General features: G+C 52.9%; 10 protein-coding genes across 10 annotated transcripts; 4 read left to right on the top strand and 6 right to left on the bottom strand.

Moving 5' to 3' along the window:
- P170DRAFT_431494 (putative C2H2 finger and ankyrin domain protein) lies at nucleotides 1-2,487 on the top strand. The gene is made up of 2 exons (XM_024848050.1): nucleotides 1-302; nucleotides 375-2,487. The coding sequence occupies exons 1-2, from the start codon at nucleotides 251-253 to the stop codon at nucleotides 2,237-2,239; spliced, it is 1,917 nt and encodes a 638-aa protein (XP_024708966.1). The 5' UTR covers nucleotides 1-250; the 3' UTR covers nucleotides 2,240-2,487.
- P170DRAFT_481610 (FHA domain-containing serine/threonine-protein kinase) lies at nucleotides 2,135-4,870 on the top strand. Its single transcript, XM_024853869.1, has 6 exons — nucleotides 2,135-2,733; nucleotides 2,793-3,078; nucleotides 3,141-3,428; nucleotides 3,478-3,524; nucleotides 3,578-3,871; nucleotides 3,921-4,870. Exons 1-6 carry the CDS (start codon nucleotides 2,561-2,563, stop codon nucleotides 4,813-4,815), a joined length of 1,983 nt encoding a protein of 660 aa, XP_024708965.1. The 5' UTR covers nucleotides 2,135-2,560; the 3' UTR covers nucleotides 4,816-4,870.
- Nucleotides 4,871-7,838: 2,968 nt separating this feature from the next.
- Nucleotides 7,839-9,422, top strand: P170DRAFT_431491 (uncharacterized protein). The gene has a single exon (XM_024848049.1). The coding sequence runs from the start codon at nucleotides 8,133-8,135 to the stop codon at nucleotides 8,982-8,984; it is 852 nt and encodes a 283-aa protein (XP_024708964.1). The 5' UTR covers nucleotides 7,839-8,132; the 3' UTR covers nucleotides 8,985-9,422.
- A 420-nt stretch (nucleotides 9,423-9,842) lies between these two features.
- P170DRAFT_504604 (AP-2 complex subunit mu) lies at nucleotides 9,843-11,570 on the bottom strand. Its single transcript, XM_024854213.1, has 3 exons — nucleotides 11,154-11,570; nucleotides 10,122-11,100; nucleotides 9,843-10,066 (listed from the first exon to the last, which is right to left on the bottom strand). The coding sequence occupies exons 1-3, from the start codon at nucleotides 11,488-11,490 to the stop codon at nucleotides 10,060-10,062; spliced, it is 1,323 nt and encodes a 440-aa protein (XP_024708963.1). The 5' UTR covers nucleotides 11,491-11,570; the 3' UTR covers nucleotides 9,843-10,059.
- A 414-nt stretch (nucleotides 11,571-11,984) lies between these two features.
- On the bottom strand, nucleotides 11,985-14,464 carry P170DRAFT_1677 (ERF4 family protein). The gene is made up of 2 exons (XM_024842609.1): nucleotides 13,802-14,464; nucleotides 11,985-13,741 (listed from the first exon to the last, which is right to left on the bottom strand). The coding sequence occupies exons 1-2, from the start codon at nucleotides 14,060-14,062 to the stop codon at nucleotides 12,194-12,196; spliced, it is 1,809 nt and encodes a 602-aa protein (XP_024708962.1). The 5' UTR covers nucleotides 14,063-14,464; the 3' UTR covers nucleotides 11,985-12,193.
- P170DRAFT_431488 (uncharacterized protein) lies at nucleotides 14,054-14,842 on the bottom strand. The gene is made up of 2 exons (XM_024848048.1): nucleotides 14,745-14,842; nucleotides 14,054-14,673 (listed from the first exon to the last, which is right to left on the bottom strand). Exon 2 carries the CDS (start codon nucleotides 14,622-14,624, stop codon nucleotides 14,442-14,444), a length of 183 nt encoding a protein of 60 aa, XP_024708961.1. The 5' UTR covers nucleotides 14,625-14,673; nucleotides 14,745-14,842; the 3' UTR covers nucleotides 14,054-14,441.
- Nucleotides 14,843-14,866: 24 nt separating this feature from the next.
- Nucleotides 14,867-18,425, bottom strand: P170DRAFT_469152 (uncharacterized protein; the record flags this gene model as incomplete). The annotated part of the gene is made up of 5 exons (XM_024852597.1): nucleotides 14,867-17,334; nucleotides 17,393-17,780; nucleotides 17,840-17,888; nucleotides 17,942-18,071; nucleotides 18,125-18,425. 5 exons carry the CDS (start codon nucleotides 18,423-18,425, stop codon nucleotides 14,867-14,869), a joined length of 3,336 nt encoding a protein of 1,111 aa, XP_024708960.1.
- Nucleotides 18,426-19,001: 576 nt separating this feature from the next.
- P170DRAFT_431486 (uncharacterized protein) lies at nucleotides 19,002-19,416 on the bottom strand. The gene is made up of 2 exons (XM_024848047.1): nucleotides 19,384-19,416; nucleotides 19,002-19,330 (listed from the first exon to the last, which is right to left on the bottom strand). Exon 2 carries the CDS (start codon nucleotides 19,216-19,218, stop codon nucleotides 19,048-19,050), a length of 171 nt encoding a protein of 56 aa, XP_024708959.1. The 5' UTR covers nucleotides 19,219-19,330; nucleotides 19,384-19,416; the 3' UTR covers nucleotides 19,002-19,047.
- Nucleotides 19,417-20,524: 1,108 nt separating this feature from the next.
- On the top strand, nucleotides 20,525-21,636 carry P170DRAFT_431482 (single-stranded DNA-binding protein). The gene is made up of 3 exons (XM_024848046.1): nucleotides 20,525-20,856; nucleotides 21,112-21,200; nucleotides 21,293-21,636. Exons 1-3 carry the CDS (start codon nucleotides 20,564-20,566, stop codon nucleotides 21,346-21,348), a joined length of 438 nt encoding a protein of 145 aa, XP_024708958.1. The 5' UTR covers nucleotides 20,525-20,563; the 3' UTR covers nucleotides 21,349-21,636.
- Nucleotides 21,637-22,094: 458 nt separating this feature from the next.
- P170DRAFT_441940 (pheromone receptor) lies at nucleotides 22,095-23,609 on the bottom strand (the record flags this gene model as incomplete). The annotated part of the gene is made up of 3 exons (XM_024850428.1): nucleotides 22,095-22,422; nucleotides 22,487-22,976; nucleotides 23,039-23,609. The coding sequence occupies 3 exons, from the start codon at nucleotides 23,607-23,609 to the stop codon at nucleotides 22,095-22,097; spliced, it is 1,389 nt and encodes a 462-aa protein (XP_024708957.1).
- Between the last annotated feature and the right edge of the window lie 621 nt (nucleotides 23,610-24,230).

The following is a 24,230-nucleotide window of genomic DNA, read 5'->3' as shown; positions in this document are numbered from 1 at the left end:
TTGCTTCAGCCATAGCCCTCTCCAAATGATTCATTCTGTTTCACGCCACAACAATTACTCATTCTGACTGTCGCAATGACTCACGGCCAGCACAGCCCTGGTCAGCCTGCGGTGGGGCGGCCTGGAAGCCTGGAAGGCGGTGGGGCCTTAAAAGCGAGGCCGCGACGGCGGGGTTTTGCCGCATCGCAAGTCTTGCGACGATCCGATTCTCTTCTGCATTCTCTCCAGCGTCCTCGTGTCTCGTGCTAGAATGGTCGCGCAACCCCCCTCCGTGGAGGATCTCCTCAAGAGACAGCTATATAGTAAGTCATCTTACAGAGAGTCTGCTGAAAGACGATACCTCAATGTCGATCGCTAACGTGCACGCTGCTTAGTCTATGACCTCCCGCAAGAACTCCTCTCGACTCTGACGACAAAGACCGAGTACCAGCCGACGACCATCCCCGAGTCTAAGGAAGAAGAGCGCCCGGAAACTCCCCAGGAACATGCCATCGCGACGTCCACCTTGTGCTCGCTCTGCAAGGTGTCGTATCTGAATGTGCAGGAGCAGCGCGAACATGCACGGTCGGATCATCATAAGTACAATCTGAGGGCGCAACTGAGAGGACATCCCACCCTGGATGAGGTTCAATTCACCAAGGCGATCGGGGAACTCGACGAATCGATATCCGGGTCCGAATCGTCTGAACCGGAGGATGAAAAGGACGAAGGGCAACTCGCGGCCTTACTGAAAAGGCAGGCCAAGTTGTCCCAGGCGGCCGAGGATGCCGAAGACGAGGATTCGCCGAAGCGGAGGACGGCTGGGAAGCACCCTCTGTTTTGGTTTTCGAGCTCGACTCTGCCATCCAACACTTCTCTGGGCATCTACAGAGCCATGTTCTCGAACGTCGAACAAGATGAACCTGGGCACCTCGTCGATACCCTCCGAAAGAAGCAACTCGCGCCAATCCAAGCGCCAACCAGTGGACAACCCAAGCCATCCGTATCTTCCAGTCCGCATATCTTTATGTGCATGATTGGAGGCGGTCATTTTGCGGCAATGCTCGTATCTTTGGCCCCGGAAATTCATCGGAAACAAGGCGGCTTTGAGGAGAGACAGGCTCGTGTGATTGCGCACAAGACGTTCCATCGCTATACTACTCGACGGAAACAGGGTGGATCGCAGTCTGCCAGTGATGCGTCTAGAGGGGCTGCTCATTCCGCAGGTTCTAGTTTGCGTAGGTACAATGAAGCTGCGCATGAGAAGGAGGTTAGAGAGCTGCTCGGGGACTGGAAGCAAATGATCGATGACGCCGAATTGTTGTTTGTTCGGGCCACCGGCAGTACCAACCGAAGAATTCTTTTTGGCCAACATGATGGCCAGGTCATGAAGCACAATGATCCAAGGATCAGAGGATTCCCATTCAGTACTCGCCGGGCTACTCAGGCGGAGCTTATGAGATGTTTCAAGGAACTCACTCGCGTGAAGGTCAGCCAGGTTGACGAGGCAGCGCTCGCCGCGGCCGAGGCCAAGCAACGAGAGGAGGCATCGAAGCCCTCGACTCCAAAACCGCAACCACAGAAGCCCAAGCTCTCGAAGGAAGACGAGGCCGCCATTCTTCACACGACCCAGATACAAGCCCTCATTCGCCGTTCCAAAATCCCCGCCTTACTTTCCTACCTCTCCAAGAACTCCATTCCCCCATCTTTTACCTTCCTCCCCTCCGATTCGCAACAAAACTTCCGTTGTCCTACGCCCCTTCATCTTGCTGCCAACACGGACTCGTCGTCGATGGTTTTAGCTCTTTTGACGAAGGCCGACGCTGATCCAACGGTAGTCAACACTGAAGGACGAACGCCATTCGAGCTTGCCGGAGATCGGGCCACCCGTGATGCCTTCCGCGTCGCCCGCCACGAACTCGGAGAATCCAGGTGGAACTGGGACGCTACTAAAGTCCCATCAGCCATTTCAAAGACCGAAGCCGATAGCCGGAACGAACGAGAACGGAAGACCGCAGAAGAGGAAGAATCTAACCGGCGAAAGGCGGAGATTGATCGCATTAAGAAGGAGGACGCTGCCCGGGACGCCTCTCGAGTCACAAAGAAAGGCGGTCGATCACTGGGAGCGGTTGAGAAAACCGCTTCTGAGAAGAGGGAGGAAGAGATGCGAGGAATGACACCGGAAATGCGAATGCGACTGGAAAGAGAGCGTCGCGCAAGAGCGGCCGAAGAACGTATTCGGCGGATGCAAGGGAACTAGACATTGTTGAAAGGCATATATGTTGAGATGACAATGAGACACGAATGAATAGAAGTCAACACCAGACCAAATGATACCATCCCGTTGTGTAAATGCATATCGTTGAGGTTGAGCATAAAGATGGGCAGGAGCAGGTGACCGGCCCCGTCTGGCGGTGTTTCCTCGCTGCTCTTTCTTTGACTTGGCCCTGATCTCCCTCTTACTTCCCCATCACAAACAACCATCATTATCTCCCTTCTAGCCTGTCGTTCCATGTCATATTATCTATTATACTAAATCATTGACACTTTTTATCACTATAATCCATCATTCTACTACGCAATGACCAGCCATCCTCAATTCCTTCTCCCTGAAGTAGGAGTCTCTGAAGTACCTCATACCCCCTGCTATGTCGGTACTATAGCAGAGTGGAATCCAGAAACCGAAACATCCTCCCATTCCTTCCCTATGAACAGTAGCCAGGAGGTTTACGTTGGTCGTAACTTATCATCCCGGTATGTGTACTTATGGACAGTCTTGCATTACATATGCCTTCCCGCTGATAACTCCCAAGCGACTACAACCTGGAAGACCGCTACGTTTCTAGGAGGCAACTTCGCATATATACGATCATCTTCGACCGAGATAACCCCCAGGAACTTGCACCCCTGGTCTACGCCCAGGATCTGTCGAGAAACGGTACCCTTTGGAATGGATACTTCATGGGAAAAGGGAATGGCAGTTACCTGCTCAGCGATGGTGACATCTTACATCTGCGCCCCGGAACTTCTCTCCGTTACACTTGCCGTGATAATCGGAACCAGGACCGCCTGGATACCCTTCAGAGCATGGAATCAAGGGTGAGACTATAATAGCTTTCGCTGTGGAGTGTTGCACGAGTACTTAAGACTTACTATTGCAGGCTTTCGGGGACAAATATGTCATCACGCAACGAATACTAGGCTCTGGGGCGTATGGAAAGGTGCGCATGGCGTTTCGGAAAGATACCGGTCAACAACTTGCTTGTAAGATCATTGATCTCAGGGTATTGAAAGAAAGATTTATCCGAGAATTAGAGGAAGAGCCACGGTCTAGGTTCTTTGACTCCACCAAAAGGAGCAAGGTGGTGGCTGTTCGTCGACTAAGAACCCTCGAGGAGAAGCTGGCAGTTTATGACCGGGAAGCTGAGATATTGGAGGGACTTTCTCATGTAAGTTTACGAGAAGAGATGGAGATGCATTTGACTCATGAATCTGCAGCCAAATATCATTGGCGTCGAAAGGGTCATCAAGTCCAGTAATACAATGTTAGTTTGTGATGGTTCCTCATATTTGTGCTATCTAACTGAGAAATGGATAGTTACCTCTTCCAAGACCTGATCACAGCAGGCGACCTGTTCTCCTTCATCCAGTACAAGGGTGGGAGGCTTCCTGATATCGAAGTAGCCGTCATCGTGCGCCAGATTTCCATGGCCTTGGACTACCTGCATGACCGAGATATCGTCCACCGGGATCTCAAACCCGATAACATTCTCATGACATCACTGGCCGATGGGTGTAGAGTCGTTCTCACTGATTTCGGATGCGCTCGATTTGTACGGCCTAGACTAGAGAGGATGTCGACAATCGTTGGCACGTTGGATTACAGTGCCCCGTCAGTACCCTTCTTCGAGTCTGGTGCAGAGTTGCTAAGTAAATTATAGAGAAGTTCTCCACGAGACCGATCAAGGCTATACAAAAGCCGTTGACCTCTGGTCTTTAGGTTGTGTTACTTTTGTCCTTCTCACTGGTGACATCCCGTTTAAAGATGATTTTACTGGGACTAGCCGTTTAGAAGTCGCCCAAACCACTGGTCTGGGGCAGCTGGAAGCCGATTTTCAACGGAACCACACTGGGGAACGTGCGGCAGATTTTGTCCGGCGACTGCTTGTCCTCAATGAAATGGAACGAATGGATGTAAAGCAAGCTCTTGGCCATGACTGGTTCAGCAACCCAGCGCACAAGGCGGAATTTGACGCTCTTTATTTGCGGTCAATTAAGAACTGGAAGCCTCGTGAGCGCAATGGAGAATTGACGATTCATTTGTCCGATCTTATAAATGAATCTGAGAGCTCCGCGGAAGCCCAAGGTTCTCAGTCACAATTATCAGATGACACAAGGCGGGGGTGGAGTCCCCAAAGAAACCACACATTCGATTCTACCACCCTTTCGGACCCAGACCTCCCACCGCTTCGCAGGATGAAAGATCCACTGACCTTTGTCCGTGAAGGAATAAGCAGTCAATCTCAGACGAACTCTCCCATTGACCCAAACTCAAGCTCTAGAATATCTACTTCTCCACATCAAGATACGCAAAGCTCTCATGCGGATGATCGTCAAGATGCAAAGGTGATAAGAAGAAGAGTGACTTCCGATTACCAGTATTATGATGTTGCCAAAGCCCAGGTCTTAAATAACAAAGGCTTAGAGGACCAACCGAGCCCTATTCACGGGGATGACGACGATGGCGAGGTATATGAGGAAGTTAGCAACTGTATTACCGGGAAGAAACCGCGTCTTGTCTATGGGGCCAACGAGTATCGAGAGGACAAGAAGTAAATTTTGCGGAGATCCTGGTTAATGATGGGCAAATCGCTGGCTAAATCATTGTGTGCACGGTGTACTTCTTTACTTAACCGGAATCAAGTCTAGTTATTGGCAGGGTGTCTGAGCATCATATCCCTTGGGAACGTAGAGATTAATTTCGATGTAGAATGGCTTTGGATAGTTCAACTGCTACTGAGAATCCGGTTCAAAAGGCCTTGCAGGCATATTATATACGATGATATTAGGGGGGAAAACACTGTTTGATAGAGTTGAGAAGAGGAGGGAGTTCACGAGCTAGACAAGGATAGTCATAAAAAGGGAGGGTAGGAAGGAAAGCTAGCTCGTTCTCCCACCAGTGTTGATTAAGCTGGTTGCTACAGGGGCTAAGACCGTGAAGTCACGCTGGCCCCCTTGAGAGGTCACCCGAGCTCGAGGATCTCGTGATATGTAATCGAAGGAGGGGGGCCCTTTGCAACGAAATTCAGGATGGGATGAGACATTACGTGTGATGACGGTGCGGGCTTCTGTTGCTGGAGCGTATTGTCGCCTGTCCGTTGGACGTCACCGTAGAATATTGTAATACTATGAGCGAGGGGGGTAAGATGGGATCCAGGACTGCTGGTTGTAGCCAGTGGTATAGGTGTCTATAAGCAAGGTAGGGACACTGGTGCGTCCATGTCGGTCAGTATTATTCATAGCGGTACCGTGCGAGTGGAGAAGGAAAGTCAGACCCTAGATGATTAGTTACGAGCTATTGGTATTGGTTTGACGGGCAAGACGGTGTAGGAGGAGCCTACTGATGCAAGCAGGGTTCCTCATGCACTCCACGGCCGCAGACTTCGGTCCAATCTTGGGTTCTAGAAGTGAGGTCTGGACCTAAGGGCTGCCGATCTTTTGAAAGTAAAAAGAGGTACGGGATTCGAGACTCAAGGAGGCGACCGGATTGCCAATCGAGTCCTCCATGTGGAAAAAGGAGCGGTCGAAGAGAAAGTACAGGGTAGCATCCACGGAGGAAAGGGATCCTGGACGGTTTCACGGCTCGTACTCCAAGAACAAGGACGTGCATGTGTCAGCGTGATGTGCATACCCGGACGATGGGGCGACCCCACTGTTCGGGGATTTGTGTGCTCTGGTTGCACCTGTTCCTAGTGCCCCTTGCATGACGTGGGATACCGTTCGGGGGCGGGTGGCTGGAGTTCGCGTCCTCAAGTGGCCTGGCGATTTTACTGGACCGTCGTAAGCTGATTCCCAGCCTTCTGTTTAGGCACCCCTAGTCCGAGGGAGCTTTTGCCCTGTCAATGGAAGCAATTATCGTAGTCGAGGGCACAGGGATAGTCCTAGCTCCTGGTTGGTAGGTAGATTGTATCCGTGGTTGTTGCTGGCAGATGACCAGACGCCATCTTCTGGCATATCTTCCAGGTTGCATGATCACGGCCTTGGCTTTGCGCCAGTCCGCATCTCAGCACCCTGGCGTGTTCGTAGAATTTGTGACAGTAATCTCCGAGATAATGCAAGCCTAAGCGGAGTGGGCATTCGTCATTACAACTTTTCCGAACAGCAGTTCGCATCAAGGCGCATGACGCAAGGGGCAGCCCAAGGCACTTTCAGGCCGTCAAAGCGATGGCTGGACTTGAAAAATGGAAAGACAGGGCGGGTTTGACCGGGGCTCCACCACTCCAAGGGCAGGAAGCAAAGGAAGACCGACAAGCGTCATTGCCATTGGGCCGATCTTCCGTCAATGGCCACATTCCATCATGTCTTACCATCGGAAAGAATGGAAGCGTGGTCGGGACCCTCCTCATGAAGTCAGGGTGATTCTCGGTGGGTCGTTCGATAAGATGGTAAGGTGTATGGAGTAAAAGGAGTGAGTGAGTGCCTGACCTAGCAAAATCCAGCCTCCAGATTAAATTGCATCACCTGAGGCAGCTTCCGGGGCTACGATTGGCTGACGCGCGAGGGTGTTTCGAACGCGCAATAGACGCGTTCGCGACGCGTCTCGCGTTTCAATATAGCCGGATCTGGAAAGAGCGGGGTGAGTCACGGGGAAGAAGATGAAGTCAGAAGATGAAGTCAGAGGATGAAGTCAGAGGATGCGAAAGAGCGATTTCTTATAGTATCCGCCGTACAGAGAGCCAAGATCTCCTGGGGAGACCTGCTGAGATGTCCTAGAGGGACTCAAGAGGAACCCGAATGGGAGGGAATCCAGGTCTGCCCCCTCGTCCTTGAACTGTAGACCAACCTGTATCCCGGCCAGAATAGCTCAACGGCTATATCGAATAAACCAGTGTACGATACTCCGGAGAGATGCCAGAATCAACTCAACTGCGGTCCATCAAACACCTGCAAGGCCGAACAATTACCGCGCATTGCAGCTGCAATGCGACTCCAAGCGCGTCCCACTACGGCACGGGCCAGCCATTATCGCGATGGAGGAAACTGGAAATTGCACTCCATTTTGACGGGAAAAGTGGGATGTCGCAGGTCGATCTCCCTAGTTTCTACCAAGTCTCGCCGTTCGGGAGGGATCCCCTTGTATCGGCGGTTTTTGTAGCAGTCCGTTATGAAGCCTTGCATGGTGCATCCCTCCCGGGTGGCTCTTCCTGCGCATGTCTCACTACCAGAACCCACGGAGGGGAGGAGACGTAGTCAGCCCTTCAAGGCCGTTGTAGACCTTCATAATAGAGCCAGTCCCCTGGATCCAAAGGAGAGAGTAGAGGAAAGGAGACCTGGCGGAAAGAATGAGGGCAGCAGGCGGCCAACTCATCCCAGTCATTCTTTGTTATTGCCATTGCCGTTGTCATTGTTACTGCCATTGCTATTGTTACTGCCATTGCTATTGTTATTGTTGCCGTTGCCATAGCTGAAACACCGGTCGAGAGAAAGACCTCATTGATCCATTCGTTCATTGACCGAATTCATTGACAGAGTGACGTTCTGCACGGGACGCCCGCCGTTTGCGGCCGCCCAGCCAAGGCAACCCTCCTTTTCCGGTTTAAACCCGCCCCGTCGCTCTTTTTCCTCCAACACTCTCTTTCTCGCGCGCTCGCTCGCTCTCCCATCCTCGTTTTCCATCCCACCATCCGTCTTTCGCCGTCGCATCTATCGCTTTCTCGATAATAGGAATCGCTGATACTCTCTCTCTCATCTGGCGCTTTTTCGACCCTCCGTCTGCTTCCCTCCTCGTCAAAACTTCCTCCGGCGCAAATCGCAGCGCCGCCTGCGCGCATCGCAATCACAATAATAATCCACCACCCCCATCGATCTGTCGCGGTCGCCTCTCATTTCCATCCACATTCTTTCATCAGCGGTTTCTCTCTCGCTTCGCAACCATGCTGCTCCCGTCCGCTTTACCTTGCGACACTCGTCGCCCCTCAACTCGGTCGCGCTTGACGCCCAGTCGCTTATTCACAACCCCTCCTCCGTCAGACGACGATTTCCCATCCAACAACGGCCTCGTGGGCACCTGTCGCGCTCTCCAATCACTTCTAAGTGGTTCTCCGGCCCCTTCTCCGCGACGCTCGAAAACGCCGCGCCTCCAAAGTCCTCTGCAGATCCAACCCAGATCTTCCGCCCGGTCGCGGAAGCAAAAACAGAACGAAACCTCCTCCATCCCATCTCCTAAGCCCCAGCGGCCTCGCGACGTGAACAAGCGACGTCGCGATTCCTACGAACTTGATTTCGAAGAAGAAGATGCTGGTAGCGCCGATGCGCAAACACCTTCTCGCAACGCCAGATTCTCCACCCCTAAACGCCGTCGGTACGTCCCCTACGACCTACCACTAGGACTTTCGCAATCCGATTTCTATTCTCTTCGCACCCCACCCGTCACACAATCGCCTCCCTCTCCTGCGCAACGGCGCAAACACGAACTCGATTCGAAACAAGGAAATTGCGCGTCGCCATTCAACCCCGACGCTGCACTCCCGTCGATCGAGGAGACGCAAGAACCTGCCGTGTCGGATACTGAGTCATGGACATCAGACGATGACCAGCGACTCGTCGAGCTGGTACTGGAAAAGTTCCAGCTGTCCAAGCGAGATTGGGATGATTGCGCGCGTCGCATGGGCAAAGATAATGCCAGCGTCGGGCGGCGATGGCAGGCCCTTCTCGGGGATGGCGACGTGGGGCTGCGACGAGGACGACGAATGGTGCGAGGGCGCCTACATGAGAACTGGATGTAACTTGCGTCCTCCTCTACTCTCTTCCCATTCCTCCTTTTCCTTCTACTTGAACACTATTCTTATACTTGATGGATATTATGTTGTGATGTATTCTATGGGTCTCACGGATTGTTTTCTTTTCTGTTTCTTTTTTTCTTTTTTTCCTTTTTCTTACTTCTCCCTTATCCTGGAGCACCACATTGTCGCACATCAGTGGTATGAAATCTGTATTATTATCTCTTTTTCTTTTGTCTTTGGGATCTGGTTGCGTGAACATCTTCTTTTCTGACCCTTGTGTTTGTCTATCACTTTGCTTATGCCGTGGCTTTGGTCTGGTACTCCCGGTTCTGTCTTACTATTATTATCTCTTGCTAGGGTTCCAGCTTGATCGCTTAATTCCGGGCGTTTGTATTCTACGATCTATCTACTATTTATATTGAACTCACTGTATTCTATGCATCTCTCTCTGTGGCATCATCTCGGCTACCAATCTATTGAAAGTTTCATCTGGTCGCATAATCATGTTAGCTGACATCTCTTTATTGAATCTAGACTGACATCATTCTTCACAACTTAAACTGCTGATTCGTCGTAACTGTTGCGGATAGCGAACCCTGATTCTTGCCTATCTTTATATTAAATTATGTGTTGGATCGAGCGCAGTGCCTGGTCATCTGTTCTTTGTCTTGCAGTTGTCTTCGTGGTTATCCCTGTTGAGGATACCGTGGCTAGGCTATGAGTTTCTAACAATGGAAGGCTTTGTCTGTCGAGCGTGGATCCTGGATCCGGTTATGTCTCTATCGACTCTACGGAATACTCTTTTTGAGGGTGCTAATATGATTCCGACTTGGTTGTCTTGTGAGGTGTTCATGTCGATGGCTTTTAGGACTACTAGTGTCATTTGCCTATGTTTTGGCGGCATTATAAAGATTGGTTTGTATGTAGAATGGTGGTAGAAAGGGTAGAAGGTATAGTGAAATGGTCAACCGTCGTGAGATGCAGAACGCCAAACACCGAGCTCATGGTAATGGTAAGGTAAGGAAGATATCAGGATTTCAATAGGATCGGGCCACTCTGCCTGCAGTAGACTAGCCGGCTAGAAACTGTAGAGTCGTTAGGATCTATCGGGCAAACGGCGTGTGCAGAAGCAAGACTTACCGAATTTCATAACTTCCCGCGCGAGTCATGTACCGCACCCACTTGACGCTGCTGTAGTTGCTCTTCTCGAACACCTTGAGGTATCGCACCAGCAACCCGCTACTCGTGAACATGAGCAGACTGAACGACAGGCTGAGCGGCGGGCGGCTCCACGCCTTCTGATGCGTCATGCTGGTCAGCGTCGCCTCCGCCGTGAGCACGTACTCGCTGCCGCCGGAGAACCGCGCGATCTTCCAGACGATGTTGTTGTGCTCGGGCTCGTATTTGGCACGGCCCTGGCTGGTGCGCTCCGTGGTCTTGGCGGTGTTGAGCGGCGTGGGGATGCGGATGACCACGTTCGTCGCGAAGAGCTTGGGGCTGTAGTTTGCCTTGATCGCCACGCTGTATTCCACCTTCGTCGTGCCGACCTCGCGCACGATCGGGTGCACTTTGAACGGGAGGTTGACGTTTTCCGTGGCGCGATACCGCATGAGCTCGAACTCGCCGTCCGGCGGCACAAAGGAGATGATCCGGTCTGCGTCGAAGCGACCCAGCTTCACACACTGATGGAACTGACAGTCCTCCAACGTCACCGACCCCGCCGCGGCGCGCGTCGCCTTCATGGCGCCGTCGCGGTTGCCCGCAGGCGACGTACTGGTCCCGTCGCCGTCGAAAAGGAGGCGGTCGTTGAGGCCAAACTTGCACTCCGGGGTGCCGGTGAGGTATGCCCGCATCACAATCTGACCGTTAACGTCGGCGCGGAGCACGGTACCGGTGGCCGACATGAGGAGATTGACATCTTCGATCACGTCCACGAAGGCTTCGTTCTTGCGGTACTTGATGTCGGAGCGACGCCACGAGAGCGCGCCCGTAGCTTGCATGGTGATCCGGCTGGAGTCGGTCGGCGAGTTGGCGATGGCGGACTTCACCCCCTCCGTCGTAATGTACATCTTCAGGGTGTCCGTCTCCGTATTCTGGGGGTATCCGAAGTCAAGAATTTCTGAGATAGTCAGCCTCTGTCCACTGGCAAATTTTTCGCCATCCCAAACTCACCATCCAGCAGCTCGTAGACCAGCACAAAATTGTTCTTGACCGCTTCCTCGTCGAATTTCCCAAAGTAACTCTTTCCCAGCATGATCAACCGATACAGAAACTCGAACACCAGGGCTGCATTGGCATTGCTCTTCGTCACCGCCACCAGATAGATATTTTCGTGTTTCACATGGCTGAAGGTCGTGGATCCCAGGGTCAAAATGGGGGAGCGGACTTGGGGGTTGGAGATGACCTGAATGCGGAAGATGTCGGCGAGGCGCGGGCGGCAGTCATTGCGGAAGGCGCGGAAGATGAGATTTTCGCCTTTTTGGTTGAAGATAAGAATACCGGAGAGCATGGTGAGGAGAGGGCGGAGGAGGGAGGAGGGCGTGAGGGGAGAAGAGACGACGAGGAGAGGAAAGGGGGAGGAAGAAGGTGGAACGGCCGTCGGAGATGCAGCGCGGAGCTTGTGCTTTTGCGGGTGGGGAAGGCCACCACCACTAACGACGGAGTCGTCCTACGGAGGAGTTTATGGAGGCAGTATGTGCTCAATACTAGTGCAAAGACTCGCGAGTCGATTATTCTGTCTGGCCGACTATAACTACTATTACTCTAGTTTGGTCTCGCACCCATCCTCCGTCTAAATCACATCCCGGTTTCAAATTTATCCACAACACATCCGCCCCAGACCGATTTTTATAGACAACAGACAACAGTCGGGCACGGCAAATAAAATAGATATCGACAGAAAAGAACGCACATGGGCAGCGTAGACCGCTCCCAAGGCCAAGCGAATGGTATCAACAGTCTGAAAACATGGACGTGGATATCGTAAAGTCAAGGCGACATGCAAAGAAAAAGGGGGGATCCAGGGTCACATCCAAAGTTCGCTAGAATCCATGCAGCTGCCACTTCAGGTGGGAAGAAGGAATTAAAAAAGAATAGAAAAGGGGGAAATACAATCCAATAGAAACAAAAAGAAGAAGAAGAAGAAGAAGAAGAGAAAAAGAAGAAGGGGAATAAAAAGGAAAAGAAAGGTCAATGAAGGACGGACAGCAGGCTCAAACACCGCTGCTCGGTCTGGTGCCCGGGATGGACGTCCCGCCCTCGCTGTGGATGATACCGACCTTGGGATCGGGGATCTGGATATCCAGGGACATGTAGGCCGTCCGTCGAAGACTCCAGATATGCACCCCGTCCTTGGCACCGACTTCTCGGTTCCACTTCTCGATCCAGTCTTCCACCCGCCGAAGGTGACCCTTGATGGCGGGCGCGCCGATGTCCTCCCACAGCCAGCCCGTGAGCAATCCCAACGCGCCATCCAGCCAGTTTCGGAAGCTGAACGGGTCAAAGGCCTTGATCAGTTCGTCGTTCACCGTCGCGATCACTTTGCGAAACTCTTGCTCCGGCAGCAACGGGTCTAGGATTTCCGGGTAAAGGTTCGAGAAGGTCGGCGCCAGGTCCCCCTTGACCATCCAATCGCGCCGAATGCGAATGAGTCGCGTCGTCATGAATTCATCGGATCCGATGGGCACATGGGAGTTGATATGAGGGAAACACGGATGGGCCGGGCCCCAAGCTAGTTCTTCCGCCACTTCTGGTTCGCCACTGGCCGGGGGGATGATGTTGTTGGAGGGAATCGAGGCGATCTGCGATTGGGACCGTAGGGAGGTCTGCGACTGCACATGTCGAGGTCGCTCATCATCATAGGGGCCTCGTGGACCGGCGGAATCGAGCCCGAGAAGGGCCCGATCGGGCGGACGAAGACTGCTTGCCTCCCGGCTGTCATTCCTGACCGTCGGCTCGGACATCTCCTGAGAAAGGCCGCGATGGTCAAACGCGCCACTGCGCCTCCCTCGAGGCAGTGCGATGCTAGAGCGCCCACTCTCGAGCTCCCCCTGACTGTGTTCGACGACCAAGCTGTTGGGAGAGGGGGTCAGTCGGCTGCGACGTTGCTCGGGGATGGAGAGGAGCGGGTAGGCGTCGCGATGAGCTTCGAGCGGGAGGTTGTCGTCGGAGATCTGGAACGGATGAGGCAGGGCAATAGGGGTGGCTCGCGGGACGTAGTTGACGGGGTTGGCGAGTCGCACGGAGGGCGGGCGAAGAATGGCGGGGGGGATCCAGGAAGAGTCTCTCGACCGGGGCAGGGATCGCGAGGAGCGATCGACCGAGGACAATGCAGGCCGGTGGGCCTCGAACGACGGGCGCGGAATGCGGTAGCCACGCGAGAAGCGAGAGCAGGGGGCGGCGGAGTCTTCAGCCTCGGACGATGAAAGCGGGTGCAAATGGGAGGGCGAGAAGGACGCCGTTTCCGAGGGGGAAGCCGACGGGGGGAGAAAAGGGAGACGAGGCGGACGAGGAGACGCCGTGGTGGACGATGAAGAACCTGAGGACTCAGGCCAAGACGACGCCCGACGGCGGAGACTCGCGGCAGAACGGCGGCGATTGGACGGCGCGCAGAAAGGGGCTCCGGGGTCACGGGACGGCCTGAGCGCAACATTCGCTTTTCTTTCTCTTCTTTCTTTGCTTTTGCTCTTGCTCTTGCTCTTCTGCTGTACACCAACAGGATAGGTCGATTTCAATGGGATGTCAGAGTGTGTCTGCTTTTTCTTTCTGTTTTGTAAGTACTCCGCAGCAGCTGTACCATTCAGGATTCAGGCCAATCATACCGGTGGATCTCTCGAGCTCTCCAGATATAGCTCACTCGATGACTTCACCTCATACCTCCCTCGGTCATATACGCAGTCCTCGGGGAGCCGAAAATCACACGATGGTGGGAAACAAAAAACAAGAACAAACCAAAAAGACCGGGTCTGAGCCGCAGTGTAAATAAATAACCCCAGCCATGAACCCAAGGGAATCCCTAGAGTCCATAGGAGTAATAATAAGACCATAATGAACCCACTATTAATCCCCATCCCGGTTCCCATCCACCCGTCGGCGAAACCATCGACCAAGGCTCCAACTTTGCGACTTCACCCTCTGCCCGACACACAATCCTCCCCTCCATGACATCATCCGGAGGGACACCCTGCCATGCCATGCCAGGTCTGCATTGCATGAGAGGGGAGAGAAATCGACCAACATTCTGAACGCGACGTGTAACGTTCGTGCATCTCCGGAGTCCTTCGATCGCGGTGGATGGCAAGATCGCGCCCTCGATTCCGAGGCACCCAATCATCGCGATGTAACCCCGGTCAAAGGAAAAATAAGCCGTCGCAGTGCGTCATGTCGGTGATCCTCGACCGGACTGCGTGGCGGATTGTTCGGCCCCCCCTGGCGTCGCTACTAAATTTACCCTAGCCTACCCTAGCCTTCGAAGGGATCGACCCTAACGCCAATAGCTTCGGGGAATCCCAACGCGCCCGCCCATGGGTCGAGACCGAAACTATTGATCCATTTTCTTGGGCCAAACAAAGGGACTGCAAGAGCTGGCGACGGGAACACAAAGAACGGAAATAAATTAACGTATCCACACCGGTCCAGGTCCATCGCGCTATCTGCCTACATCCAATCCATTATGGCCCGTTACAGACATTAGGTTCGTCGCAACCCTTTCATCGCCGGGCTCTCAAGTCATGACAATCAATAAATAACTCCGAAACATTCAAGGGACATCATCAATAAAGGGACGGAGGCCCATCCCGCAAAAGTCGGCGTCGGCGTCGACGTCATAGAGCCATCCGATACGCAGACCGATGCAGCATCATCACAAAGAAGGGAAGTACGGCGGGTCATTTCCCATTCATGTTTCGGTTGGCCATGGCTTGCATGCGTCGCATCGCATTCCGATGCAAGTCGCTCATGTCCCCGCGCCGTTTGCTCTCCGCGGCCGGGGTGCCGAATTTGACGGAGGATGCATTGCGCTCGGCCTGTACGAACGGATTCCGGTTTGCCGTCGCCGCCGCGGAATTGTTCGCCTTGGCCAACGGATTGCGTTTGTCGTACAGATCCTCGCGCACATACTCCCGCCACGCAGCCATCGTGGCCTGCGAATTGGTCGGAACAGGGGCAGGGGCAAGGGCAGGGGCGGGCGTCGGCACGGCGGGTGTCTGCGACATTGGAATGATCTGCTGGTGAAGCATGGTTCGACGTTGGGAAAGTGGCAGGTTGTCTCCCTCTTCGAGGATGGGGTAAGTAGTCTGCCGCGGTGAAGTCTCGACGGGTGACATCCCCGGATTACTACGCGCAGACCAAGGGTCCGAGCCGAGCGAGAAGGATGATAACCGGCTGCGCATCAGGCCCTCGCGCACATCCAAGAGCGCTGGTGGGCCCCTCCATTGCGGTTTAGGGGGTTCGACCTCCTCTCGGGAGGGTTCAACGGCGGTAGAAATCGGAGGCAGCGCGCTCGCTTGGATCTGAAGGCCAGTCGCTGGCCCTTGGGCGGCAGGAGGCTGGGCCGCTGCAGGTGGGTACTGAGGCAAGCTGCTTGCTGACGGGAAAGACGACCCTGAAAGGTTTTTGCTGGATCGCGACGATCTCCGTTTTGCCTTGGAGTCTCGGCGCGATTGCGTTTGCGATCCGTGAGACATCCGATGACCCTCGTTGGCATTGCTCGGCTGGCGCCCGAGGGTGTGCTCGATCGCAGGCGGCGGTCGTGCATTCAGGGGCGTTTGCAGCAGTTCTTCGACATTTACCGGCGCCGCAGTTTCTTGGGTCTCCTCTGGACCCTCGTGCTGTTCGTCTTCAACGGAATGGATGGGCTCGGGCTCGGGAATCTCCGCGTCCGCCAAATGTTTTGCCCATTCATCGGTGCGGTAGGACTGAATCATCCTGGATGCTCGATGGGGTAAATGTTTCACAGCCTTTGCATCCAGCTTGACTGGCTCCTCCTTCTTCGGCTTGGCTTTGGTCTTAGGTTCTGGCTTTGAGGATTTCCGCTTGCCGGTGCTGATTTCAGATTTCTTGGAAGAGCTCTCAGTCCCCGAAGAGCTTCTTGGTTCTTGCGCTTCGGGAGGCTTTGGGCCTTTATATTCTGGGCCTGAGTTCGTATCCTCTGAGACACTGGCCTGTGATTTGTTGTTATTTGGGTCGGTCTTCTCGATCATTTCACCTGTTAGCTCAGACTGTTCAGGATCTTCTTTGCGAAGTTCCTGTTTCTCGTCTACAGTGGTTTTATCCTTTGCCTGCGGCGTGGAATAAGAGGCCGGGCATTCGTCTCCTTTTTCATCCGGTGCGCCATCATTTTCCTCCTGTGTCGCATCAATCGCTTGCATTGGATGCAGCTTTTGGTCCTCCACTTCTCGTGAGTAGACACTTCGATCGTCCATGTTTTCCCCAGCATTGCCCCTCGAGAAAGACGTCACCATGGAAGGCGATGGCTCTTTATCTGTAGATTTTTCCTTTGCGTCTAAGGGTTCCTTTGTCGCAACCTCACCCTCCGCCGCTATCGTAGGACTGCTAGATGCAGCACCACTCCTTGCATCCGTTTTTTCATGGGAGGATGGGGAATTGTCCTTTGGAGGTATAAGCGCTTCTTGAGAATCAGACCTGACACTGTTCTTCACCGACGACTTGGCCCAAGAAGACCCTTCAGAAACCCGATCGGAGTCCGTGTCTGAGCCAACGATAGCTGTCATATCAGAGCTCTCATCGTCACGCATCTGTGCTGCAACTGTGCCGTCAAACATTTTGATCCGAGCGGCATTTTTATCATCAGGCACCTGACTCGAATCCTCTCCATCCAAACTTTTGGGCATATCGTCGTCTTGCTGTCGCGTCTGGCTGCCTTCGGTGGCTCCGCTTGTATCAGACGTGACCGAGGAGGCGTACGCAGATTCGCCATTATCCGCCCGCTCTCGACAATCAGAGCACCGGTATGACTCCCCGGAGGAACTGGAGACACTGTCAATCCCGTCGGCCTTCTCCATCTCGATATCCGCGAGACATTTGGCATCGCCAGGGAGCTCTGGCAGATTTGGCCCGGGGTTGTTTCCGTATTTGGCTTCCCACTCCATCCGCTCTTTCATGTTATCCTCCTCCAGACGCTTCGAGTTTTCGGCCTCAGCTTCCTCCTTTTGACGTCTCTCTTCGGCGCGCATTTCTTCGTCCTTGTGTCTTCTCTCCCGGATCACACGCCACAGTCTGAGTTGGGAAACAACACCCAGGATAGCAATGATGACCGTCGCGGCGAGTTCAACGCGAATGTTGCGGGTCACTGGATAGGTGTCGGTGCCAAGAGGAAAGATGTCATCATTGAGAGCTAGACAAACGGTTAGAATACGCTGTAGTATGCAAGGATCCTGCAGCAGAATGCTTACCCCATAGGTAGAGCCAGAACTCTTTCAAACCGGCCCGACTGTAACAGTCGATTCCCAAGGCAACGGCCGTGCCTCCGGAAATCCCGGTCGATGCCATCAGTCCATATGGGCGCGTGTATTGGCTGAAAGACAAAGCATAAAATGCCACCGAAAATGCTCCGATAAATCCACTTTTTGCGTCCGTTTCCGTCAAAAGGCCGCCTGGCTTCAGACAAAGGAGCCACATGCTGCAGCAGAATCCCCCTAGGAGACATCCAAGGCCTTCGCTCAGCTCTTTGAAAACAAGCGAGAGGGCTCCAAAGGTAACCCCCGTGAAAAAGACAGCGACAAGATATGCCCCTTGGATTGCGGTACGAACGGGCGGGTTCATTACATAGACAATGAGAACCTGGGAGGGATAGAAGGTCAGAGACGCTCGGATGCCTGCCAACATATCTATTTACTCACAGTGACCCCTAAACTGGTTAAAAAGGCGGTCGACAGAAAGACTTGAACTCTATGACTTTGTTAAGTATCAATTCAGGCTCTCTGATGGAATGCTGGAATTACCGCAAGTTCCGAATTCCTATGAACGCGAGAAAAGCACCGCTGGCTATGAGAATGACTCCACTCACACCTAATGCGGGTGTAATCAAAGGCTCCAGAGGCAGTTCTCCGGCAGCGGTCTGATCCGTTTCATCTGTGCAAGGTTGGCATCGAAGAGCAGGCGCGGAACCACAAGTTGCAACTTACTTTTCGATGGCGCCGACGTATTGAGCGATGCCACAGTCGTGGACGCGGCAGTCGTTGCGGCCGATGCTGAAGTCGAATTGGTCGTCGCTGTGGTATGATTCGTGTTCGTGGCGCTTGTCGTTGCACTGTCAGAAGTTGAGGTCGCATCCACTGTTGTCGAAGAGCTCGGGTCTGTTGCCCTGGCTTGTATGATGGCTAACCCTCCATGCGTATGGCGCCCACCGAGAGGCACCCAGGCTCCAATCACGCATAAGCATGACACCAGATAGACCACCAGCGCAAGCGCAGGGAATGCCCGCATCTTAAGAGATAAGATGAGCGACAGAAAACCGGGACACTTATCGGGAGCAAATTCCGAAGTCAGGAGTGGCCCGACTGGGTATCGTTGTGGTAGCCTCGAGGTTGCGCGAAAATCTCCTGGTGGTTATATTTCACATCATCTGCCATTCACACACAGGGCGACCGAAATTTTAAGCAGCAAACCGGGCTGTCAAGTCGGGCTTCAGACACGCAAGAGAGCGCAAGAAACGTGGCTGGAAGTAGTCACAGAACCGAAGAATCATGCAGAGCCCTCGTCCCCACTATGTATATGTCCACGAAAAGAGGTATTCCACTCCAGCATGCCTGCACGGGAAAGTGGGAAGGGCGTCGCAGCCTTTAGATCCTGCCTGCCGGTAACACTGGCCTGGGTTGGGAGTCCTCAGTAACGTCAGAGAATCCGTGGGTTATGATGATAAATAGACTAGATGCATGGAAGGCGCAGGCCGATCCACTCGACGTAGCTTGAGGGAAAAAGCAAATAGGTGCGGTGTCATGCATCGGCATTGGAATTATTGGGAAAAGATCTGCGATTTAAGTTCACAGCACTCATTAACGAGTGGTCTAACTTCGTATATGGCTGCTAACTCGACCCTTGGCGATACTCAAGGGGCAGGAAGGATTGCAAAAAGGATCAGACTACCAATCACGCCCCAAGCACCGAGAGGCAAGCCTGTAAGGTACAGGTCATAGATAAGCAGGGGCAGAGTCGTTATTGTCCAGTGAACTTGGGGTCGGCGACGGCGGGCTGTGAGTGTGGCCAGAATTTCACGCATGAGGAAACCGATTTACATCCCAACGGGTTAGCATCTTTTAGTCCACTGACGTGGTTTCATCAATGCAGGGTCGTATAATTCTGTTAGCCATGGGAATCTATAGCCATGGTCACTGTAGACCTCGTCAGCCAGGCCCTTGGCCCACGTCTCGCTTAATTAACCAACTTGCTAGCAAACTTTTGGGTCCAATGAACCCCGGCATTGCTGATCAAACTAGCAATACTAGCTCTCATTAGTCGGCCGGTTCGTGTGATCGGCTGCATGAAGCGACAGGTCTGATATTCTCTTTGCCTTTTTTTTTCTTTTTCTCTCGCAAAGTTATCGGCCTATCATGCTCTAGATCGAGGAAACAATGGCCTTTGAATCGCCATGTTTTGAATTCTAGTGGACCGAGGATGCGTGGCTAATTTCCGAGCCGGCCGCCGACTGTTCCAGGGACGAGTCTTGACAAACCCGTACTATATTTGGAGCCCGAAGGTGACCTGGAGAGGATCATCTAGGCCAGGGAAGTAACGGCGTACAGAGCACAGGGTTGCATCCCGACCTGCACAGCGACTCGAACATGAGTTCCCATGGGGTCGGTGCTGCCGACGAGCTGCATCCATTGATTTGAGTTAGTCCATGGCAATGAAGGCATTAAGCATACTAGTCGCAATGGCTCAAGCACAACGAATCAATAATGGGATGCACGGCACATGCGGTGAGAGAATTCTGGAGTCAAGATATGATTCAGGAATTATTTCTCCCAGCACATTTGAGTTTGGATTCGTGCCTTGCCGCTGATCCTATTCCCTGGGGCGAACTCGGACGTGACGTCTCACAAGTCACGAAACGCACGGGGAACGACTATTTCAGGAAACCGAAATCGGGTCGGCAGAGATTGCCTGCGGACCATTAAACAAGGACCAAATGGGTGCTTTTATGCATTGATCTGGTGGAATATGGTATATTGCATCGTGGAGATCCTATCTTGTGGCAAAGAGAAGCGAGTGGGATTGATAGCAGAACATGATGTTATGTATCACGCAACGGACGACCGGGGAGAGGTCCATCGTAGGACCTGTATCGAGGCGGCGACCAAGTAAGGATCCTCCGCGAGGATGACATCTTGAATTGATTCCTCCTCCTTTGGAGGGTGTTGATGGCAAGGAAAGGACCGACCGACGCCCTTCCCCATCCAGTCCGCCGCGGTGTCACGTGAGCCCCTCACGTAATGGGTGGTCCAAGCTGCCTCACCTCCGACCTTTCCTGCTCCGACTCCGCAGTCTTCCTTTCGACCCATTGACCCTCACATTCCCTTCCTTGACTCTCACATCCAACGTCTTTCATCCCCCAAACCATCAGAATGTCTGCCTTCACCTCGTCCCTGCGCCCTCTCATGCGCGCTTCCCACGGCGCTGCTTCGTCCGCGCGCTCTTTCAGCAGCTCCTCGTCGCGTTCCGTGTCCCGTATGATCCTCACCGGCCGTCTCGCGGCCGAGCCCGAGCTGCAAGCCACTTCGACCGGTCAGGACATCATCAAATATGCGGTGGGCACCTCTCACGGTAACCGGGACAATCGCCAGACGAGCTGGTTCCGCATTGCCAGCTTCACGCCCGAAGGGCCGCAGCGGGATTACCTCCTAAGTTTGCCGAAGGGGTGAGTTTACCAGCCTACCCTGGTTCTATGTGACCGCGCAGATTCCTTCCCGTATTTGCATAAAATTTGCATATTCGCGTGAGTAAAAACCTTGAGAAGGATCTTGGGGTTTTGGTAAAGCCGAAGACGTTCAAGGAAGGGAAAAAAAAAAACAAATAAATAAATAAAAGAATAAAGCGGCACACCGCATCAGGCGCAAAGAATTATTTACCATCGGACACAGAAAGGCACGATGCTAACCTACCTTCTTTACAGTACCCTAGTCTACGTCGAAGGCGACGTAAGCATGCGTTCGTACGAAGATGCCGAGGGCAAGAAGCATTCGGGCCTAAACATCGTTCAACGTAAGCTTCATCTTCTACCCGTCGAATGGGATGAATCATTAATCCCCCGGTCATCTCGGAGAAAACTAACGCATCCTGTCTTTCGATTCCAGGATCTCTCGAAGTTCTCAAGCGTGCCGGCTCCGATAACTCCAACTCGTCGGCTTAGGCTTTCGTGAATCGATTGATATGCGCAGGAAAATCTTATAATATGGGACGGTGATAGGAGGCGTCGGCTGTTCAGGTTCATTGGCTTGTTTTGTCTCTATTCTTTCTCTGGACTTGATATTTGCCCGGTCAAAGCCGGCTGTTGGCCTTCCGTGTGTCCCATTCGTCGTCGGCCATGCCGGTGGCCGCATGTATTATAGTTTCTGTAGTTTTTGTTGATGTTGTCGCTCTAAGTATACCCTCGAATGATCATCCTGTCGTCCTGTGGGTCGCTGCTCTGTTGTGCGTTGGACTTTTGTAGAAGAGAGTTAAAGCATACATATGAGCGATCTTCTGTCTCTTTGATCAGATCTCGCACTTCGAGACCTGTAGGTAGCAGCTAAGTTTGCCTGCACTTGTAGTGTGCGACGCGGACCATTGCGTACATCGTATATAAATAGCTACTCCGGGATGGCTTGGTAACGGTCTGCGGTTTAAAATAGCTTGCTGCCCTGCGCGTTTCAACAAGCACTGCGTGATCAGTCACTCGATGCAACCATTTCTTATAACTAACGAGTTCCCTCAACCGATGCGAATATGAACAGAAAGGGAAATTAATTCTTGAGCCAGACTATAGTACAAATGCAAAATCAAGATGGTTAACAACGGGTAACAGGAAGCATTTCAACGTAGGGCTAAATGGGAGGAGGGCAAGATAGGCGGATGATCCTTGAAAATGAGGTACAGGCCCTGCTGCACCTGGCCTTATCACATCTTCTTCTCGCTCTCTTGGCTTATGACTTGCTTGACCCGAATGAAATCCTTTCTGGTGGACGTTTTGTACTCATTGCTACCGCGACTGGTACTTGCACCGGCCCAGGCATTGGTCGCAACTGTGCTGGAAGGACCAGACAGGTCGTGAAGAGATACCATATCATCACAGCGTGGCGAGCGATGCCGGGAAAACGGAAAGAATCGCTGAATCCATGACAAATTGTGCATGTGACCGTGACTCTGAGGTGTCGCTGTACGATTCTCCAGGTCCACGTAGCTGCGGTCAACGGGATTTACCGAAGTAACATTGCTCACATAGACTCTTAGAAGATGAATCAGTCCAATGCTCGTTCCGCGCCAACGAAGGGATGGTAAAGCACACTGACCTTGTAGCAGATGAAGTCTTCTTACGGAATAAAAGCCTGACCCGACTGTGCATAGTTCCCACTGCTGTCGACGAAGTGGTTCCTGCCGAAGATGTTTGTCCGCCGGCAAGGCAACATTCCAAACCGAAGGAGCGGCAGATTGAGGCATACATATTCGAGGCATCCCTACCACAGCCGAAGAATAAAAAGAACATGAATCCCGATGCGATTGGTATCCATCTATCAAAGAAAACCTCGCCATTTGTTGGAATCATGGCTATCTCATTCCACATCGGCCCGTGAAGGGTATTCCATGAATATGAATGCCATGGCAGCGACAGTGTCACGTTCTTCCAGACCACAAAAGCCTGTGTCGGAAGGATAACTAGAAGCATGGTAAAGGACAATAGAAAGAGTCGAAGAAACCTAGACTTGCTGATGTTGCTGTTGGACGACTGAAGTACGTCCCCGAATTGGCTGCGATACTTGTGGAGGCGATACAAGACTAGGCCTATAATGAAAGGTCAGTGTTCAAGGCAGGTGGAATTGGGACATGCATCAGGAGCGGCATACTGCAATAATAGCCAGTGATCAAACAGATGATTGGAGGCCACACGAAGGACAAGACGAAGCTCACCCAGCTCTCATCAAAGCTGTTGACACACCCCGAAATGGCGAACAGCATGTATCTGTTGGCTTGGAAGATAATGTGGGTGATCATTGCAATGATTGGAATGATAACGCAGAACAGGATGTCCATGAAATGGTTCTGCCAACGCTGCTTCTTGCTGGGGACGAGGTTCGCACGGCTGGTGTCCAGCACATTGGCCAAGCCACGAAATATGCCCAGCAGATTGCCTGCTACGGCAACGTAGCTGGCGATCATGATCTTGACCTCAACATCGCAAAGACCCACGCCGCTGAACCAGGAATCCACGTCGTCATTGGGCCAAATGATTGCATTGACGATATTGAAGAGATTGAGCACCAGAAACCAACCAATCAGACACGTCGCAGGAAAGTTCCGATTCTTCCAGTGCAGGGCCAACGGAACAAGGCTGACTAGGATGGACACGATAGAGAGGACAGGAATGATCACTGCAGTAGCCGCAGTGCGATAACGAGGCTCCGACTCCGAGCCCATGGTGTGTAGACAATTTTGAATCGGATTGGGACGGACAGGATGTATGTACTAGGTAGTAATCCTTAGGCTTCGCCGTTTGGTTTGTCCGTGGCTGCCAGAATCACCCTTTTTAAGGAAAGAAGAAGACCGTAGATTTGGGATAGAAGAGCAACGAACCAGCATCGCCGTGATAAGAGGAGGGACGACGCAGAGGGAGTGGTCAATCCAAGGCGTTATCCAGAAACAGGAGTCCTTCAGATGTCTTATTGAGGGTGGGAATGCAGGGCCCAGAGGTATTCCCCGTTGAATCAGCAGAGACGGGTTATTTCACCGTTCCAGTGGCCGTACAGGAAAGACAGCCCCGGTTATACAAGGATCCACGCATGACGCCGGTGTCAATGGGGGACATTGAGACGGGTGACAGCATGGTGGTCTAACCGGGGCACGCCTGGATGGACCTTGCAGCGAGATGTCTCTAGGGAATGAACGGGGGGCTACCCCGGGTGGGTCAGAAGGCATGACGGATCTATTGAGATAGGCCATCATCAATACTCCTGATGCAGTGAAGACGAGAGACTGGAGACGGCAGGCAGCGTTGCGAAACCGGGAGGGAGGAAGGTTGAGTATAAGACAGCGCCGAGC

This window comes from Aspergillus steynii (assembly GCF_002849105.1).
Source record: "Aspergillus steynii IBT 23096 chromosome Unknown P170scaffold_1, whole genome shotgun sequence".
Taxonomy (NCBI): domain Eukaryota; kingdom Fungi; phylum Ascomycota; class Eurotiomycetes; order Eurotiales; family Aspergillaceae; genus Aspergillus; species Aspergillus steynii.
The sequence above is the reverse complement of the archived record's forward strand: the minus strand, read 5'-3'. Positions and strand labels throughout refer to the sequence as shown.

Excerpts from the sequence above, each read along its gene's own strand:
- P170DRAFT_431494 (XM_024848050.1), top strand. The coding sequence starts at position 251 with ATGGTCGCGCAACCCCCCTCCGTGGAGGATCTCCTCAAGAGACAGCTA. Across the intron at positions 303-374 it reads CCTCAAGAGACAGCTATATA|TCTATGACCTCCCGCAAGAA; the intron begins GTAAGTCATCTT and ends CACGCTGCTTAG.
- P170DRAFT_481610 (XM_024853869.1), top strand. The coding sequence starts at position 2,561 with ATGACCAGCCATCCTCAATTCCTTCTCCCTGAAGTAGGAGTCTCTGAA. Across the intron at positions 3,079-3,140 it reads TTCAGAGCATGGAATCAAGG|GCTTTCGGGGACAAATATGT; the intron begins GTGAGACTATAA and ends TTACTATTGCAG. Across the intron at positions 3,429-3,477 it reads TATTGGAGGGACTTTCTCAT|CCAAATATCATTGGCGTCGA; the intron begins GTAAGTTTACGA and ends ATGAATCTGCAG.
- P170DRAFT_431491 (XM_024848049.1), top strand. The coding sequence starts at position 8,133 with ATGCTGCTCCCGTCCGCTTTACCTTGCGACACTCGTCGCCCCTCAACT.
- P170DRAFT_504604 (XM_024854213.1), bottom strand. The coding sequence starts at position 11,490 with ATGCTCTCCGGTATTCTTATCTTCAACCAAAAAGGCGAAAATCTCATC. Across the intron at positions 11,101-11,153 it reads GGTCTACGAGCTGCTGGATG|AAATTCTTGACTTCGGATAC; the intron begins GTGAGTTTGGGA and ends TGACTATCTCAG.
- P170DRAFT_1677 (XM_024842609.1), bottom strand. The coding sequence starts at position 14,062 with ATGGGAACCGGGATGGGGATTAATAGTGGGTTCATTATGGTCTTATTA. Across the intron at positions 13,742-13,801 it reads AGAGCTCGAGAGATCCACCG|AAAAAGCAGACACACTCTGA; the intron begins GTATGATTGGCC and ends CAAAACAGAAAG.
- P170DRAFT_431488 (XM_024848048.1), bottom strand. The coding sequence starts at position 14,624 with ATGGACCTGGACCGGTGTGGATACGTTAATTTATTTCCGTTCTTTGTG.
- P170DRAFT_431486 (XM_024848047.1), bottom strand. The coding sequence starts at position 19,218 with ATGCGTGAAATTCTGGCCACACTCACAGCCCGCCGTCGCCGACCCCAA.
- P170DRAFT_431482 (XM_024848046.1), top strand. The coding sequence starts at position 20,564 with ATGTCTGCCTTCACCTCGTCCCTGCGCCCTCTCATGCGCGCTTCCCAC. Across the intron at positions 20,857-21,111 it reads CTCCTAAGTTTGCCGAAGGG|TACCCTAGTCTACGTCGAAG; the intron begins GTGAGTTTACCA and ends CCTTCTTTACAG. Across the intron at positions 21,201-21,292 it reads GGGCCTAAACATCGTTCAAC|GATCTCTCGAAGTTCTCAAG; the intron begins GTAAGCTTCATC and ends TTTCGATTCCAG.